This window comes from Mustela erminea, chromosome 12 (assembly GCF_009829155.1).
Source record: "Mustela erminea isolate mMusErm1 chromosome 12, mMusErm1.Pri, whole genome shotgun sequence".
Lineage (NCBI taxonomy): Eukaryota > Metazoa > Chordata > Mammalia > Carnivora > Mustelidae > Mustela > Mustela erminea.
Window position 1 is genome coordinate 48,132,448 of NC_045625.1, and position 20,216 is coordinate 48,152,663.

Below are 20,216 nucleotides of genomic sequence, written 5' to 3' on the forward strand. Positions count from 1 at the left end.
CAAGACTAAATCCACGGCAACTAATATAGCATAAGGAATGCATCCATTTTCAGAACACAATGAAACATCTCTGATAGAAGAACATAAAAATAACAAAGGGGAAAAGAAAAGCTAATGTAACACTTGAACTGCATATCCAGCTAATAAACTCAGTGATATAGGAACGATACAGCCTTAGCCTAGGTAATATGAATGTCTTTTTTTTTTTTTTTTAATTTGAGGGTAAGAAATGGAGCAGGGGGAGGGGAAGACTCCCTGCTGAGCAGGGAACCCCACTTGGGGCTTGATCTGGGACTCTGGGATCATGATGATCTGAGCCAAAGGCAGATGCTTAACCAACTGAGCCACCTAGGTGCCCTAGTAATAAGAATGTCTTATTCTACTTTATTTTGTTTCAGATTACAGTGTACATAGCCCTAAAGGATACAGCTGTACGAATTAGTTTTCCTAGGCTTTTCTTTCTTTCTTTTTTTTTTTTTGGTTAAACCTCAGAAACACTGGGCCAGAGTTGTGGGTAGAAAATTACAAAACACAAGTATTTTAACAGTTCTATTCATATTTACTTCCTTCTAAAATTGTTAAATATTGAGCTAAAGGAGGACACTATAAAAATGATTTTCACAGGCATCACTACTGTTTTAAATTAAAATACAGTGTAATTCCACAGGCCAATATTCCTAATGACACATACGCAAAAATCAACAAAGTATTAGCAAACCAAGTTCAATCACACATTGAAAGGATCACGTATCATAATCAAGTGAGATTTCCTCTAGGAATGCAAGGATGGTTCAACAACTGCAAATTAACATGATACAACACCTTCACAGAATGAAGAAAAATCATATGATCCCCTCAATAGATGCAGAAAAGCATTTGATAAAACTCAACAATCATTTATGTTAAGAATTGTCAACCAAGTGGGTAGGAAGTGAACATACTTCAACATTCTAAAGAACATATAGGAGAAACCCATACCTAAAATCATATTCATTGGTGAAAGCTGAAAGCTTTTCCTCTAAAATCAGTAATAAGATAAGTATGTCCACTCTCACTACTTTTATTCAACTTGATAGAAGAAATCCTAGTCACAGCAATTAGGCAAGAAAAAGAGATAAAACACAGCCAAATTAGAAAGAAAGGGAGAAGCCACTATTTGCTGATAACATATATTATATGGAAAACCCTAAAACTTTAGGGTTACTATTAGGATCACTATTAGAATAAATGAATTCAGTAAAGTTTCAGGATATAAAAATCAACATACAGAAATCTGTTGTTTCTATACACTAATAAACTATCAGAAAGAGAAAATTAAAAAGAAAATCCCATTTACAATTGTATCCCAAAAAAAGGAGAAAGGAAAAACAAGCACAGGAATAAATTTAACCAAAGAGGGGGAAGAACTATACTGTGAAAACAATAAGACACTGATGAAAGAAACTAAAGAAGATACAAATAAATGGGAACATATTCCATGCTCATGGGCTATAAGAATCACTGTTAAAATGTCCCTAACACCCAGAACAACCTAAAGATTCAATGCAATCCCTATCAAAATACCAACTGAATTTTTCACAGAACTAGAATAATCCTACAGAACCACAAAAGACCTCAAATAGCCAAGGTAATCGTGAGAAAGTAGAACAAAGCTGGAGGAAGTAGCACACTTCCAGATTCCAAATTATACTCAAAGCTACAGTGATCAAAACAGTATGATGCTGGGGCACCTGGGTGGCTCAGTCGATTAAGGGTCTGCCTTCAGCTCAAGTCATGAGCCCAGAGTCCTGGGATCAAGCCCCGCACCAGGCTCCCTGCTCAGCGGAGAGCCTGCCTCTCCCTCTCCCTCTACTATTCCCCTGCCTGTGTACTCTTTTTTTCTCTCTTTCTCTGTCAAATAAAATAAGCGAAATCTTAAGACAAAACAAAAAACACTATGGTACTGACACAAAGACAGACACACAGACCAAAAGAGAACAGAGCTCAGAAATAAACCCACATGTATATGGACAATAAATCTTCAATGAAAAAGGAAAGAATATACCATGGGGAAAGGATAGCCCCTCAAAAAATGGTGTTGGAAAACTGGACAGCTACTTGCAGAAGAATGAAACTGGACCACACATAAAGATAAACTCAAAATGGATTAAGGCCTTACTATAAGACCTGAAACCATAAAATTCCTATAAGAAAACATAGGCAGTAAGCAACCTGATGCTGGTCTTAGCAGGATCTTTTGAATGTCTCCTCAGACAAGGGCAACAAAAGCAAAAACAAACACATGAGACGATATCAGAATAAAAAGCTTTTGCACAGACAAGGAAACCATTAACAAAATGAAAAAGCAACCTGTGGAATGGAGAAGATGTTTGCTAGTGACATATCTGATGAGGAGTCAACACCCAAAATGGAAAAAGAACTATATTTTTTACAGGTTTTCTATATCTTATCTCTAAAATGTTACATATCATATACAACATATATTATGTATATAATGAGTATGATTATATATAATAATTTTACATTAGAATAGGCATTGATATTTTATATATCAATGTTATTGCTATAATTATTTATCATGCTATATACTAGAGCTAACAGATACATATTACTGCGTAGTATGATATATAACATCAATATACCATTATATAATATATAACATAGTATTACCTATAAAGTCCCAGCAGATATAAAACCATACTGATCACAAGACTGATAAATAGGCAAATGACTTACCTGAGCTTCCTTGGCTCCCACTTCCCACTAAAATTTATATGTAGTTTCTGTTTCCTTCTACTCCTTTACTCTAATTTGGTTCCTACCACCATCCCTCCACTGACATGTTTTCCTCTAATGTAAACAAGAAACTTCTACTTATTGAACCCTAAGACTTCTTTCCATACCTTACTTAAAACACTCTCTCCATGAAAGTGTTGACCATTCCCCTTTTGAGATATTCCTTCCCTTGATTTTCACGTCCTCAGTCCCTTCTACTTATCATACAATCCTTCTGACCACACTTTCTCCTCGTTTTCAGCACACTCCAGCCCCTGGAGTTCCATAAAAACCCACGTAATGTAATCCCACGGGTAAAACTCCCATCCCAAAGAAGACGTCTACAAATCTGTACCTTTAGCCTAAGCTTCTATCCTAAATTTTCAGACCACATATCCAATTACCCATGATCCTTACACACCTCAAACCAAGCATATCTAAAGCTAAATTTATCCTCTGCCCTCCAACCTCAGTTGGAGGTAACATCAGTTACCATTTCTCAAAGTGAAGGGCACCATCCAGCTGCTCAAAAGAGACAGCTGAGACTTAGCCAAGGAACTTCTCCTTGACCATCTACTCAGCCACAAAGCCCTACTGATTTCATCTCCTCCCTCTCTCTATTCCCACTCTCTTTTCCTCCCTCTTCTACTCTTGCCTACTCTCTTCCCCTAATTAGTCCTTGCTGTGAACTGAGGTGTGCCCCTGCCACACAAATACATACGTTGAAGTAACCATACCCAGTTACTCCTTACCTGAAGTAAGAATACCTAACTACCAAGCTGACTATATTGGGAGTATGGAAGTAATTAAAAAATTAAATGAGGTCATGTCTAGAAGTCTCTTGAAGTCACAGAAAGTGTCTTTTTATGTATGTATTCTATAGGGTCTGGCATATAATAGGTATTAAAGAATTGGAGCACCTTAACTGGTGCTCCAAACGTAGTGATCGTTTTTATAACAGATGACAAAAGTAGACATTAACAGTATGATCTAATGGTATTTGACTAAACACCTTTGATACCAATAAAGTTAAAAGAGCACACTCACCCTGCTACTGAAAGACCCAATTAAGAGAACTGATGTATTAAAATGTCATACTCTCAGGGCACCTGGGTGGCTCCGTAGGCTAAGCATCTGTCTTCAGCTCAGGTCATATCCCAGGGTCCCGGGATCAAGCCCCGCATCGAACCTCCCTCTCCCTCTGCCACTCAACCTGCTTGTACTTGCTCGAGCTCTCTATCTCTTCCTGTCAAATAAATAAAATAAAATGTTTTAAAAAGGAGTGTGGTTTCATTGGTACTCTCCTTACCTCCTTCAAAAGTTCAACACTGTGCTCTAAAAGGTGAATTAAAGATGAGCATTCCCCAGTTATCGTTAGGCTGACTTCACAGACACACAGGAGCTGCAGGGTCAGCTGGGTAAGCTGAATTTTCCAGAAAATGGGATGACGCAGTAAGCTTAAATATACTTCCTCAATAAACAGCATCACTTCTGTTGTCTGGATCAAATCTTTTACCTGTTTAAAAAAAAGTCATTATAGGATATTAAAATAATATACAAGGGGGGACTCTGGATGGCTCAGTGGGTTAAAGCCTCTGCCTTTGGCTCAGGTCATGATCTCAGGGTCCTGGGATCAAGCCCCGAGCCAGGCTCTCTGCTCAGCGGGGAGCCTGCTTCCTCCTCTCTCTCTCTGTCTCTCTCTGTCTCTCTCTCTCTCTGCCTGCCTCTCTGCCTACTTGTGATCTGTCAAAAAAGAAAAAAAAAAAAAAGGGGTGGGGCGCTCCTGAGTGGCTCAGGTCATGATCTCAGGGTCCTGGGATCAAGCCCCACATCGGGCTCTCCGCTCAGCAGGGAGCATGCTCCCCCGCCCACTGCCTGCCTCTCTGCCTACTTGTGACCTCTCTCTCTGTCAAATAAATAAATAAAATCTTTAAAAAAAAAAAATCTTAAAATAAAATATACAAAACAAAAGATAATTTTAAACTAAGAAGTTTTGGCAATCTTTTCTAAACCTATAAAGACTTAAAGAGATGAAAACATTTACATATTTAATTCTCAAAGAGAATTAAACCAGGTAAAAACTCTGCCTTATTGTTGCCACTAACCAAAATACAATTTGCTACTGTTTCTGTTACTGCTGGCTGACACAAATTCTTTTCGTTTATTTTTCTGACTTCTCTGAGTGAAGATTTTTCTATTTTAAGACAAACGACAAGACTGTGCCACATGTTGAAGGAAATTAATCAAAGTTAGTTTTGAGCTCTCCAAATGAACTCTCCTTTCAATGATTCCAACACAGTTACCTGGAAGAAAAGGGTTGGCATGTTATTCTAATGTACTACTAAGCCCTTCATCTGGAAGATATTTGCTCAGACAACCTTAACTGAGAGCACCATTTCCACACTTGGCAGATGCAATGAAAGACCATATTCAAATGGTAGGGTGTCTTCTCAACAGGCTAATGCATTAGATAGGAAGGACTTGGGTGCTCTTGAAAATCCCAATTCAATTCAAACCCAGCTGTTCCGATCAAAATTCTGGAGTTGGTATTAAGGATATGGTCCTGCTCACAGACACATTGGCATTTACCAGAGATTACAAACAATGAACCATCTGCTTCAATCAGAAGCCTTGTGTCTGTTAAATTTATCAAGAGGAAAGCCTACAGTTGACCAGCTGTACCTTTCACCAATCGTTACTACCATAATAACCCAAAAGGATTATAAGTTATACAAAAAGAAAATTTAATTCCTAGCAAATAAGAGGGAAAAAAGATATTAAAAGATCAAGGGAGAAGAGACAGAAAATGGTAATTTATAAAAAGATAAACAGTCAAGTAGCTAAATTATTTTACTCTTTTAAAAACCTACAATGGCAAAGGCAAAGGCCACCAAGAAAAGGGATTGACACCAAGACAAAGCCTCATGTTTACTGGACAATATATTTCCTTGAATGTATTTTTTGTGCATACTTGAAATTTTCCATAATAAAAAAAATTTTGGACAACCTCAGCAAGCTAGCATTAAAGGCTCTGCAATATTTACCAATACTTTTAGCAATAATTGTAATGTTCTGTCTTGATGTAGCAATAGATTACGTGCAATGGATTACATGTGCCATGACAAGAGTCACAATTAAAAAGAAGGAACTATTTGGACAAAAGTACACAGTGAAGTTTAAGGCAGGTAAATTAAAGACAAACAAACAAATACGAATAGTAAATGGAAGAACAACTGGCGTGAAAAGAAACTAGAAATTTCATGAACCATCGTTTCATCATAGGTCAACACGGCAGCAGGGTTATTTCTAAAATAACATTTTTTTAATTGATGAGAGTCTATTCATGTGCACAGTATGGGTCAGACCACAAATACAGGAGTGTATTCAGCTCTAAAAAGAACATTTCATAGTAACACATTCTGAGCGCTAATAAACTAGAGAACTCCTGGCAACAGACAGAGTCAAGTCTGGAAACCCTAGTACAAAAAAGTGATGAAGGAAAGAAAGGAGGAAAGGAAGAAAGAGAAGGGAAAGAAATAAACAACACAAAACAGGATGTAGGTGGGTTTTTTTAAAAGCCTATTTTGTTTCGTTCTATAAGGAACAGAAACTAATGGGTAAAAGGAAAATGCAGGTCAATTAGAAGAACTAAACAAAAAGGCTGCCTTGTAAAACAGCACACTCCTTATCCCTAAAAATTTAGTCATGGGATGGTTATCTCGGAGAGTTTAAGAAATACCTGTAATCAGTGGGAAAATGGATTACGTTCCTACTAAACGCTCAGATTCTTCATACTCTAATAAAGCCAATTTGTTAAGTGATTAAACGTATTTATGTTGCTAGTTCCATTAGTTCCAAATGATGTACCTAACTCCTTTTTTTTCTTCGCCTAGCTCAATTATAATTGGGGGAATGATATTCCCCCAAATATCTCTCGGAGCTCACTTGTGGAAATGATTTAGGCTCACAGATCCAGATTCATGGGGATGAAGGCAAAATTCCAGCAGAGAGCACAGAAGTGGGCGATGTAAGCACGAGCTGGAAGAGGTGTACCCCAGTCCAAGTTGTTCTGCTATACAGTGCTTTACTGCCCACACAAAACAAAAGCTTTGGAAAAGCCACAGGAGAATTCATTTTAATTAACTTTTCTCTGCCTTGATTACAGGAAAACCCATTTATGAGTCACAAAGGAAAGATTCAGTCTAGTCACTCTTTGCTAACACAAACTTAAAACAGGTCATCTGTGACCTCAAGTGATCACTCTGAAAAATCCTCACAGATTCCCTCCATCAGCTAAGCAGCGTGGCACTCAGATTCTAGGCAAATGAGAAAACTCGACGATGAGAGGGACAGCCTGATAACTTAATCCTTACACTGACATCATAACCCAGTGGTAAGTGGCATTTTTTTTAAATTTGCAATTATAGAGACATTAGCTCAAAGTTATTTCTCCCTCGAACATCCCCAGCATTTTCTCCATGCCTGTTCAACATCTTTGATTCATCCATACTTCGAATTATGAGAATTTACATACTTGTCTTAACTCCCTTCCTAGACTGTGGGCTTCTCACAAGCAGGAGACCACAGGGTCACCAAGTACGTTGTCAGGAGATATGTGGAACCTGGACTCTAGCCAGCGCTCAGCTGGTCATGCCCTGCATTTCCAGGGCTATATCTGCCCAGAAGCATACCTTTTTCTAATTTGTAGAGAGTTTTATTTTTTTCTTGTAACTCTTGTGTCTAGCATAAGGAGGAACTCAACTCAAAATTCTTTACCCTGCAAAGTCTTTCCTGAACAACAGAAACCTTTTATTTCTTACTAATCCTAAAATAGATTATATTGATTTACAGGTCTATGAACTTAGTTATAACAGGATATGTGTAAATGTTAAATCTATATTTGGTTCCTTCCTCATCTCCAAAAGCCTGCAAGCATTTCTAGAACCAGGCTTGTATCCAAGTTTGCAAATCATGCGTTCTACTCTATGCATGATGGGAACAACCAACACTGATTGACGCTGCTGTTACATCAGTGGAGGAGGACGAGGGGCCTTACCTGCAAACACGGAACCATGTCACAACACAGCTGAAGGATCTGTTGTTCCAAGACTGATGGTTGCTCTGGGTCACCAGGAACCCGGGGTTGAAGTAAGACTTTCAGCAGCATTAGGCGCAGTTTAGCATATTCTTGTAACTGGGATGGTTCGCAATAGAGATACCATAGAAATGGTGCCATTATTTGGATACACGAAACTTCTGACCTGCAAATCATTTCGTGCATAAGCCAGTCACCAAGTTCAACAGGGTACCAAGCAGTAATTGTCAAACATCAACTTATAGTTCATGACACACTAGGATACCATGGAATGTAACTTGTTTTTGTGATTCTTCAATTCCAACATGACTTACTGGGATCCATGCCTCCCAGGTCTTTGCACCCTGGGGGATATGACAACACCAGGAGCCCAGAAGCCTGATGCCCAGGACTACAAGGATGTTTACTCGCATACTAAAATATCATCTGCATCTGCAGGACCAGGCTTTGGTGGACATGAAAATGACCCTGGAGCCTTTTTGGAATTGCAGAAGTCAGGATGCACGCTCCAGGGATAGGACATTGACACGCATTTTTGGAAAAACTCCACAGGTGCAGTTCTATGGAAAATGAAACTATACGGGCATCCCAAGAAGACTACATGAACCATTAACATTTACTTGTCAAATGGTCAACACATGGGGTGTCGAAGCTATTGCACTTCATGCCTTTCAATCCATGTCCTCACCACAACCCTATGAAATAAAACCATCCCATTGCGCAGCTGCAGCAATGAAAGAGGAGAAAGGTCATTTGCCAAGTCCTTCCTCTTAAGTTCTTCCCACTCAAAGGAGGAAGGCTTTACATATCTTTCATATCTATTTAGATTTCAATATACCTCAATAACTCATCCGAAGTCACTAAAATTTAGCTAGAATTACCCTTGAGGTATATACATTTGATCAGGTCATTAACCAGCTTAAAAGAGCGTGCCCCCTTAAGATAAAGTATTTAGCCCAAGTCACAAACCCTCCATAATCGAGCCTCTGCTTGTCTTTTCAGCCTCATTGCTCACTCCCCTTTGCTCTCCACTGAGCTACACTAAATGTCTTTCAGATGTTCAGTCAGGTTCTCTGAATGTTCTTCCCACCTGCTGTTCCCTCTACTTAGAACATTCTCCTCTTCTTTTCCTTTCCTGTTCCTGCCTCTGCTAATTCCTCTCACCTTCCAGTTCTTGCCTTTAAAATGACTCCCTTGGGGCGCCTGGGTGGCTCAGTGGGTTAAAGCCTCTGCCTTTGGCTCAGGTCATGATCCCAGGGTCCTGGGATCGAGCCCCAAATGGGGCTCTCTGCTCGGCAAGGAGCCTGCTTCCTCCTCTCTCTGCCTGCTTCTGCCTACTTGTGATCTCTGTCTGTCAAATAAATGAATAAAATCTTTAAAAAAATAAAATAAAATGACTCTCTGAGGGCCTTCCCTTAACCTAGTGAAAGCAGAGCCCCATTATGGGTTTCCACAGGACAATGAATATATTGTCATTATTTACTAAATACCTCTCTCTATCTCGGGCCATACTATAAGCCAAATGACAGCATGGATTTCTGTTTACTGCTGGATCACCGATAATGACATAGTAGGCCTCCATAGAGATATTCAATTACTAAATTAATCGATTCAGTTATACTACATCATAGAGTAGTACTACAATTAGCATGCAGATCATAATTTTATTTTACTGTTTCATATTTATTATACATAGGGAATTATTAGATAAGCTATAAAGGTGAATAGGCATTATCTTTTTTTTTAAAGATTTTATTTATTTATTCATAAGAGACACAGAGAGAGTCGGAGGAGGAAGCAGACTTTCCAAGCAGCATGGAGCCTGATGTGGGACTCCATCACAGGACCCTGGGATCATGATCTGAGCTGAAGGCAGGCGCTTAACCGACTTAGCCACCCAAGTGCCTGGCATTATCTATCCTTAAGAGGCATACAGCCTAGGGGTCTTGGTGTGGGCTCAGGTCATGATCTCAGGGTCATCGGATCAAGCCCGAGCACAGAGCCTACTTGGGATTTTCTGTCTCCCTCAAACAAAAAAAAAAGAGGTGCACAATCTAACAGTGGCAATTAGCTCTGTTCCTGGACTAGAGGACATAAAGTGAAAACTTCTAAAAGAAAGGTAGAGAGTACAATACTTCAATACTTCATGGAGGAAATGCTATTTAAATTATCTTGACACATAATTTTATAAAACTATACATTAAACAGCAATGGGATTTCAAAACACCATTAGCATATTTTCAAGTTACCAAACTGGTAAGATTTACTTATTCATTTATTCTCTTGGCAAAATTTACTGAGTACCTCCAGTATCCCATTCACCCTTCTATGTGCTAGAAACAAAGCAAGAAACAGAAAAAATACTCAACCTGATGGCGATCACAAGCTGGAAGGATTTTTCCTCAAGAGACAAATATTTACACAATCTATAAAAAAACTTCTGAGGATTTCTGAGTTCACAATTCTTACTAAAACATGCCTTTTATCAAACCATCCATTTTAGGAAACTAAAAAGATCTTCAGGGGCGCCTGGGTGGCTCAGTGGGTTAAAGCCTCTGCCTTCAGCTCAGGTCATGATCCCAGGGTCCTGGGATCGAGCCCCATGTCGGGCTCTCTGCTCTGCAGGGAGCCTGCTTCCTCCTCTCTCTCTCTCTGCCTGCCTCTCTGCCTACTTGTGATCTCTGTCTGTCAAATAAATAAAATCTTAAAAAAAAAAAAAAGATTAAAAAGATCTTCATAGATTAAGCAAGCAGACAACGTATGTCTAGGTTAGAATACAAAGACATTTCCAGAAGAAAGATTTAAGAAACATTGTTTCTGCATCTCTAATAACACCTTCCCCAAAGAATAAACACTATCCAGGTGCCAATAACACCCACAAACAGCTTATCAGTTTTCTCCTACTTTGAGATGCTAAAGGCAAACTGCAGGATTCATGTAAAGAAACGTATTTCCAAGAGGCTATTATTGTTTGACATCACGGACATAATGCTGAACTTCGTTAGGACAATATAATGTTTAAAAATCTCCTTGGCTTGGTGCCTGGGTGGCTCAGTCAGTTAAGCATCTGCCTTCAGCTCACAGCAGGATCCCGGGGGTCCTAGGATCACACCCCGTTTCGGGCTCCCTGCTCAGTGGGGAGCCTGCTTCTCCCTCTCGCTCTGCCTGCCACTCTCCCTGCTTGTGCTCTATCTCCCTATCAAATGAATAAATAAAATCTTTAAAATAAATAAATGACTAGGGGTTGCTTGGTGGCTCAGTGGGTTAAGCTTCTGCCTTCGGCTCAGGTCATGATCTCAGGGTTCTGGGATGGAGCCCCACACCGGGCTCTCTGCTCAGCGAGGAGCCTGCTTCCCACCCCCACCACCCCACCTGCCGGCCTCTCTGCTTACTTGTGATCTCTGTCAAATAAATAAAATCTTTTTAAAAATAAATAAATAAATGACCAAATAAAAAAAATTTTTTTTAAATTAAAATCTCTTTGGCTTGGGGCGCCTGGGTGGCTCAGTGGGTTAAAGCCTCTGCCTTTGGCTCAGGTCATGATCCCAGGGTCCTGGGATCGAGCCCCGCATCGGGCTCTCTGCTCAGCAGGGACCCTGCTTCCTCCTCTCTCTGACTGCCTCTCTGCCTACTTGTAATCCCTGTCTGTCAAATAAATAAACAAAATTAAAAAAAAAAATCTCTTTGGCTTAATCTGTCCTGATTTTAGATTTTGTATTTCCTAGGTGGTATCTGATGACTGTCATTTCAGTGGGGTATGAAATTGACAGGTCTGAAGGAGAAAAGAAATATAATAAAACAGACAACTTGAAATCCCAAAGTGATTAAGAATGTTTACAAATGTAATTAACTGTGTGCGCATCTATCTACACCCACATGTCTCTTTATGTTAACAGAGGGAGAAGTGGTAGGGGAAATCTTGGAATGAAAGTCAAGAAACTGAGGCTTTGGGCCCATCTCAACCACTAATTAATCCTGTGACCCTGAGAAAGTCATTTGATGTTGCTCTCCTTCATTCCTTCATCTGAGAAATTATACGTGAGACCAGATAAACTTGGAAGTACCAGGGCTAGCGACAATGACGTCATTGACCATTAACGCAATTCTCAGGTCTATGACAATTTATGCAATTCTCAGGTCTTAACATCGCAGGCCTTCTATAAATGAATGCAGAATTTAATTAGAAAATAATGCTCATAAAAATCTAGCATGAAGATACACTGTCATGTCAGGACATCTACATATTAAAAATGAACCCAGCTAATCAACAATTCCTAACACAGGAAGAGCCAGAATACAAGCTCTCTTCACAACATTTTTCCTTCTTCCCCTAGTTGTGAATCACTGTTTATATTCTCAGCAAATTAAATCACCAACCTTCCTTCATTACCTTCCAAACTACTGAAGTTACTAAGTTCCTAAGCTAACTTGCTCTAAAATTAAATCTCAGGAAACTAATGGTTGGTCTGCTGAAAAATGCAACCAGAAATGTCAATTTCATTCTGCAAAGAGTAACCCCATAGTGTAAAAGTGGACACGAGGCAACTGAAATTATTCTTAGCAAATAAATTTAATTTAGAACTTCTGATGGGACGCCTGGGTGGCTCAGTGTGTTAAAGCCTCTGCCTTCAACTCAGGTCATGATCCCGGGGTCCTGGGATTGAGCCCCTCGTTGGGCTCCCCCTCTCTCTCTGCCTACCTGCCTCTCTGCCTACTTGTGATCTCTGTCAAAAAAAAAAAAAAAAGAACTTCCAAAAGGCTCTTCATAGCATAATCTAACATGAGAGAACTTGAATGAAAAGAGTCAACAGAAGCTTATCAGTGAAAAAACCAAAGTCAATTAATAATCTTTTTTACTTTAAGAATATCTGGACATATTTCATTATAATAACTACATCCAAATCCCAATATAATACTCTTTTGAAATGCAGATAACCAAAAGGTAATTAATTACACGATGGCCAACTCAAGAGTTGCAAAAGAAAGATATTCTTGAGGGTTACCCTAAAAACAAGCTTGGGGCGTCTGGGTGGCTCAGTGGGTTAAAGCCTCTGTCTTCAGCTCGGGTCATGATCCCAGAGTCCTGGGATCAAGACCCACATCGGGCTCTCTGATTGGCAGGGAGCATGTTTCCTCCTCCCTCTCTCTTTGCCTAAAAATAAATAAATAAAATCTTAAAAAAAAAAAAAAAAACAAGCTTAATAATAAATTTGGCACAACAGCAGCAGCATCTTTTATAAAAAATCCTAATCTATTTAACAAGAGCAAGAAATCTTCTTTAAAAAAATGTATAAGTGGGACGCCTGGGTGGCTCAGTTGGTTGGACGACTGCCTTCGGCTCAGGTCATGATCCTGGAGTCCCAGGATCGAGTCCCACATCGGGCTCCCAGCTCCATGGGGAGTCTGCTTCTCTCTCTGACCTTCTCCTCGCTCATGCTCTCTCTCACTGTCTCTCTCTCTCAAATAAATAAAATCTTAAAAAAAAAAATGTATAAGTTTGGGGGGTGTGCCTGGGGGGTGTGCCTGGGTGGCTCAGTTGTTAAGCTTCAGCTCAGGTCATGATCTCAGGGTCCTGGGATCGAGCCCCATATCAGGCTCCCTGATCATCAGGAAGCTGCTTCTCCCTCTCCTACTCCCCCTGTTGTGTACCCTCTCTCCCTGGGTCTCCCTCTGTCAAATAAAATTTAAAAAATTAAAATTAAAATTAAAAATGTGTAATTTTTTTATTTTTACTTTCTGATAAAGATGAACAAAAACTTTTTTAGGAAACATTAATATCTTACCAATGAAAATGGAATCTAGGTGAGGGAATAGAGGTTAGTGATGTTTCTGTTGAGCTATCATCCAAATGTCACACTGATTTTTCTCATTGGCAGATGATCCAAGGTTCCCTATGTCCCTTAAAACTTCCTGTGGCAGTACACCGTGCCTAGAAATCCCATCTAACACTGAAATTATGGACTCAGAAATGGTTTTCTAAGAAACTGTATGGATAGGACATGGTAAGACCTTCAAGGGCAAGAAAATATGAATGAATGGAGCTAGTGTGGTGAATGTAACTCAGGCATTGGATTACCTGGGACAATGGTGTCCTATCATGACCTTGCGTGATGGTACTAAGTATGCAGTGATATTATATATTATAAAGCCCTCTACAATGCACCTCATGTACATAAATTCAATATTTATAGAGCAACTAGAAATGGGCCAGGCTTTATTAATACAAAGACTAATGAGGAACAGTCCCTGACCTCACAAAGTTTTCCCAGAGAAGAATTATAAGTACAATAATGTTACAAATCACAGCTAAAGTTACTATGAGACCACATAAAACAGATGCCTCGTTCAGCTTGGTAAGCAAGGACTTCTGAGCAGAGAGATTTAAAAGAAAGAAATGAGTCAGGAAAGAGTAAATTCAAGAGTAAGGTAGGTACTGATAATTGGGGTAAAATTCAAGAGTAAGGTAGGTACTGATAAGCAAAGACACGGAGGAAAGGGAACAGCATGGCTCTCTATGTGGAATCAAAAGCAAGTCCAAGTACCACTGAATACACCATCCATAAACCAGTAAGTCAAGAGAAAACTGGGGAAATAGGTTGAAACTCTGTAAGAAAGAGAGCCTAGCATAACAAACTCGATTTTACCATCTAGTCCAGGGATTTTTCAACTGTTTCAGAAGCCACACTATTGTTTGCCAGTAGAAGGCTGCCATAAGATATCAACATGCAGGTCTATAGAAAGAGCTAACAAGGTAAAGGGCAGTCCCCATCCTCAGCCCACATTATGCAAGTGCAGTTTGAAAACCACAACTGTGTTAACTTAAGCAAGGAAGTGATACAATAAGATTTACTCTCATCTTTTTTTTTTTTTTTTTAAGATTTATTTATCTGAGGGGTGCCTGGGTGGCTCAGTCGTTAAGCATCTGCCTTTGATTCAGGTCATGATCCCAGGGTCCTTCCCGAGATTGAGCCCCATATCAGGATCCCTGCTCAGCAGGAGGCCTGCTTCTCCCTCTCCCACTCCCTCTGCTTGTGTTCCCTCTCTCGCTGTGTCTATGTCAAACGAATAAATAAAATCTCTCTCTGAGAAAGAGAGTGCACGTACACAAAAGGTACAGATAGTGGGAGAAGCAGACTCCCCGCTGAGCAGGGAGCCCGATGCAGAGCTCATTCCTAGGACCCTGAGATCATGGACCTGAGCTAAAGGCAGATGCTCAAGGGACTGACCCACCCAGACGTCCCAAGATCTACTCTCTTGATATAACACCCTGATGGATGTTAAGAGAATCGCTCTGAGCAGGACAGGACTGGAGGCACAGACGCCAGTTAGGAACAGGTGGCAAAAGCCACAGAAAGAGATGAGGATATGAACCAGCATCATGGCAGTACAAATCGAAGAAGGGGGGTTAGTTTTGAGGACCCTCAGAACACCCTGGTGAAGCTGAACTAAGCCCATGTATCGCAGTATTACTTGATTCCAATTGGAAGATTTCCAGTATAGAGATCACTCACTAATCAATTTCTGGGGGAAGAAGCTATCTTTCCTATGTATTGTGTAGTAGCTTACCAAATATTTCCAGTCAACTTTCCTAAGTAACCAATGCTTAATGTTTTGTGTGTTTTTTTTTAAGATTTTATTTATTTATTTGAGAAGGGCATGAGCAGGGAGGAGGGGGAGAGGGAGAAGCAGACTCCCAACTAAGCAGGGAAGCCTTAACTTCTTTAATAATAGCTTTTCTCATATTCAATATTTCAACCATCAATTAGATCTTGTAGGGCTTTTGAGGGATTTTTTGTTTGTTGGTGGGTTTTGTTTGGGTTTTTTTGCCTTTTACTATTAAAAAACACAACTATCTCCTATTCTAAAACACTTCTTTTCTTCAAGAGAAAACATAGTCAAAGCAGCTTTAAAAAAAAAAAAAAAGCTCTAAAATAAGCATATGCCATTCCATATCCCTCATTTATTTTATTCTACATTACCTTTCAGGGCATTGCTGGAAAAATGACGTCAGCTGCTGCAAAAGTACCGGCCAGCAATCAGGTCTGTGTTCAAGCATAGTGATCAAAGGCTGAGGATGATTTCTGAAAAGCACAAAAAGTTACATAGGAAGCTGTGATTTCCAGATTACAAATTCTCAATATCCAAATACAGCAACAAGAGCCAATGCCATCTAGAAACCTTTTTCCAGGATGCAAAATTACCATTTGTTGCAGAGTTGGGTGATTAGAACTAACATTCTTTTCCTCTACCTATTTTGCAGAAAAAAGAATCAACTTTGAGTCTCAGGGATCCAAATTAGAGCACAAAGTCTGCCACCCAGTAACCCTCGGACTTTGGTCAAGCTCTTGAATCCAGGAGCTCGGTCCTATCCATCTCCTTGGTTTCTCCATTCCTGGAAGGCTTGGGCCACCTCCTCTTCCTCTCTTTCCAAGTCTGGAAGGTTCTATTTCTTTTAACATTGCCTCAACTTACAAGCACTCTCTCCCTCCCAGTTCCTACTTACCCTGTTCTTCTCAGTGTGTGGCTCCATTCCCCCAACATATTTAAGGAAAAAGAAAACATTTCTCCCATCTCAAAATAAACTCTCCGAACTGAAAATTCTTAAAATTTCTATTGAACAAGAATGAGAATTTTTATTTGGGCTACATCCATTAAGATACCTAAAGAGGGGGTGCCTGCGTGACTCAGTTTGTTATGATCCCAGGATCCTGGGATTATTAGTCATTTTTAGTCATTAGTCATTTTTAAAAACTCTTCCAGCAATTCTAACGTGTTGCCAGGGCTGAGAACCACTACAAGGAAAAAAAAAACCGGAAGAGGGAGGTGAAGAGTCAGGAAGTTGTCGGATGTCTGGCTCTCTCTTAAACAGAAAAGCATAGCAGGTCCTTCACATGGAAACTCTCACGAGAGGCACGGCTCTGACAAGACTCCACAGTCCCCGCGTATTACACCACCACCTCCTCCCATGCTCCTCAACCTCACCTGACCTACCAGGCACGAACGTCACTTCCTGCCACCCTCCTGTTTGTCACAGCACAGGCTATTTCTGACTGATCGGATGACAGCCATTGCTAAGGGATCACTCCAACGATTTCTGCCAACACTCAAAAATCCTATCAAAATCCTATTTCCAAGTTCCAAACTCTTTGGCACTGAAACCTACCTAGAATTGCTTCTACTCTAGTTGCCACAGATATTAACAAACAAATGTTACAGATCCTGACAGTCTCCCAGGAATGTCACATCAGTCAGACTTCAAAGGTTGAGACTTCAGTAGGTCATGTTCCAGGAAACACAAAGAAAAAGAAAAGAACAGCACCTGCTATCATTTTCGGTATGGGTTTGGCTCCTGCCAAGCACCACACTGAAAAAGTAACATCCCATAGGCCCATCCGTTAATCCTCCACTTAATGGTGGCATTTATGACTATTTAAGAAGAAAACCCAACAAGTTATCACATCATTATGTATTATCACACACTGTGTGTGATCATAAAGCACTTACATGCTTTCCAATACTCTTCCCTTGTAAGTCATTCCTTCCTCCAACTCGCTCCTCACCACCCACCTCCCTGCAAAAAAACCTCAAGTATCTACTGTTTTGGTGGGTTGTTTTGTTTTGTTTTCTATCTACAGTTTAAAAACTTTTGTCCAAATTAAATCGGGTCAACAGAAATAAGAGGTAGCAATTTTTTTTTCAAGATTTTATTTATTTGTCAGAGAGAGAGGGAGAAAGAGAAAAAGCAGGGAGAGTGGCAAGCAGAGGGAGAAGCAGGCTCCCCAATAAGCAAGAAGCCCAATACAGAACTTGATCCCAGGACCCTGGGATGATGACCTGAGCTAAAGGTAGAAGCTTAACCACCTGAGCACCCAGGTGTCCCAGAGGGAGTAAATTTTTTTTTTAAGGTTTTATTTATTTATTTATTTATTTATTTATTTGAGAGAGAGAGAGAGCATGAGAGAGGAGAAGGTCAAAGAGAGAAGCAGACTCCCCATGGAGCTGGGAACCTGATGCGGTACTTCAGGATCATGACCTGGGCCAAAGGCAGTCGCTTAACCAAATGTGCCACCCTGGCACCCCTGTGGGAGTAATTTTAAAGTAGGATCAGAAATGCTGCACATACACCCAATATAATTTCACTTCTACTTCACTGGGATTGTGGGAACCACTCTAGCTTTGTTGCATGAAGCTGAAGACCTGTTTTGCTAGACACTGGATTCAAGAAAGTCTATTTAGTATCTCAGGCATAAACATTAAAGACAAGACAAAGTAGAATATAGGAGAATAGGGATTATCCAGATGAATTACTGATTTAGACTAACTTTTCCAAAGAATTGATTACATCAAATCCAAGTACAAATACTGCAGAGAATAATACAAAATACTGATTCCAAGAAACTCTCTTGAGGCAGAAGGGAAGTCCAAAATAAGAACACTGAATCTTACTAGCAATTAACATTGGATAATATTATACTATTTCAATTGAATACAACTAACCTAAAATCAATTTTAATTGGCAAGATTTTGTTTTACTACTTTGAGCATAATGAAGCAAAGAGCTAAATTCTCCCATGTGAATCATCAAATTGGTATGCGAATACAAATATAGAAAGCTTAACAGAATGAATGCATTTTCTAATTCAATATACTTTATGGTACAACTGCCATGCATGAAGTTTTCTCAATCTTTGCACTCCCGCTATTTGGGGTCAGAGAACTCTTTCGGGGGTTGTCCAGTGCACTGAAGGGTATTTAGCGGCATTCTTGCCCTCTACCCACAAGATGTTAATAGCATTCAATGTAGTTATGACAGTCGAAAATGTCTCCAGACATTACCAAATGTCCCTGGGGGGAAAACTGCCCCCTGGTTAAGAACCACTGCATTACTGTAAAATGACAAGCACTTAGGAGAGGCACAAAACTGATTAAACCATGGTACCATCCCAGAGCTATTTAAAAAAAAAAGAAGAAGACTTGATTCCACCTTCACCCTTCCTTGCAATGAACCAAAGCAATCGATCATACTCAAAATTGTAAGTTTCTTATGGAAATATAGTCCTCAAATATTAACATTAGGTGCACAAGGCTAACACAATACAGCAGAAACTCCAGAATTTTAAAGGGAAAACTCATGGAAAATTATTCCTTTGCAAAATACAGAATCATGTTCCAAAATAAACAATATTCAATAATATACCTACTAATTTGGGTATGATAGAAAATAGTTATTTTCCTATTTAAAATATTATCATTGGAACATTTAAGACGTCATAAGGGTAAGTGTAATTCATTCTTGATGCATGTGGGGATTATTAAATTTATGGATTATTCAAGATTTCTCTTTTCCTTCTCCTTCTCATTCACTGCTCGTTAGCCACTCCACTTCATTCAAGTATATCCAACTGAGAAAGGTCAAGGTAAATGGAAGGGTCCATAGTTTAAATAAGTCACCTCTGCTCTTCATTAGAAGCACTGCTGATCAAAAAAAGAATGTGTACGAAAGAACATCAAGCAAAATTTCACTTCAATTAAGTGAAATTTTAAGGTTAAGCAGTTATAGCTGCTACTCAAGTTATTTAAAAAGTTGACTATAATACTTTATTCAAAATGATAGATGGGTTGACCATACAATCAACCTGATCACTTGTAAAATTAATAATGGCAGACAATAAGCTATGCAAGTTGTGAGTAACAAACGTAATAGTGGGACACAGTCATCATTATTATTTATATAAGCAGTGCCTACCTAGAATCAGTGGAATCACTTACTGTTAGGCTGCCACAATCCTATCTCAGGAAAAACTGCCAGTAGAGAGGTAGAGGGAAAATAGTGAAGGGAAAGTAAGGAACTGAAAGGGTCAAGAGTTCCAGATTGACATTGAGGTTCTGCAACAAACCACGTGATCTCAGGCAAGAGAATTAACCTCTCTTGGGCAAAGTTCTTCATCTGTAAAATGAAGACATCAGACTAAGAACATTCCAGTTCTAAAGATATACAACCCAAGGGACCCATTAAAGCCCTTACCTTCATACTGCTCCAGACTAGAGGTAGGGCCAAACCCTGGAAAGCCAGAAAGCAATACAGAAGGCTCTCAACTGTTAATAATTCTAGGCCAAGTTTAGGTGGCTCTAAGGCCAATGTTCAATAAAATCTAAACCTCATGAAGGAGTCTACTTTTATTTTTAATTTTTTAAGATGTTATTTATTTGCTTGAGAGAGAGAGAAAGAGCATGCACACAGAGGGATAGGAGAAGCAGATTCCCCACTGAGCAGGGAGCCCGATGAGGGAATGGATCCCAGGACCCTGGGATCATGACCTGAACTGAAGGCAGATGCTTAACCGAC

The 20,216-nt window shown here is 39.6% G+C and overlaps 1 protein-coding gene across 4 annotated transcripts in view; it reads right to left on the reverse strand.

Annotated features, from left to right (window-relative positions):
• Positions 1-20,216, reverse strand: part of FOCAD (focadhesin) — a 304,328-nt gene that overhangs the window by 213,929 nt on the left and 70,183 nt on the right. For all 4 annotated transcript variants that reach the window (XM_032306228.1, XM_032306229.1, XM_032306230.1 and 1 more), the window contains 3 exons: positions 15,850-15,951; positions 7,832-8,036; positions 4,085-4,291 (listed from right to left, as the gene is read on the reverse strand). In XM_032306228.1, coding sequence (XP_032162119.1) covers positions 4,085-4,291; positions 7,832-8,036; positions 15,850-15,951 — 514 coding nt within the window. The remainder of the gene's footprint in view (positions 1-4,084; positions 4,292-7,831; positions 8,037-15,849; positions 15,952-20,216) is intronic.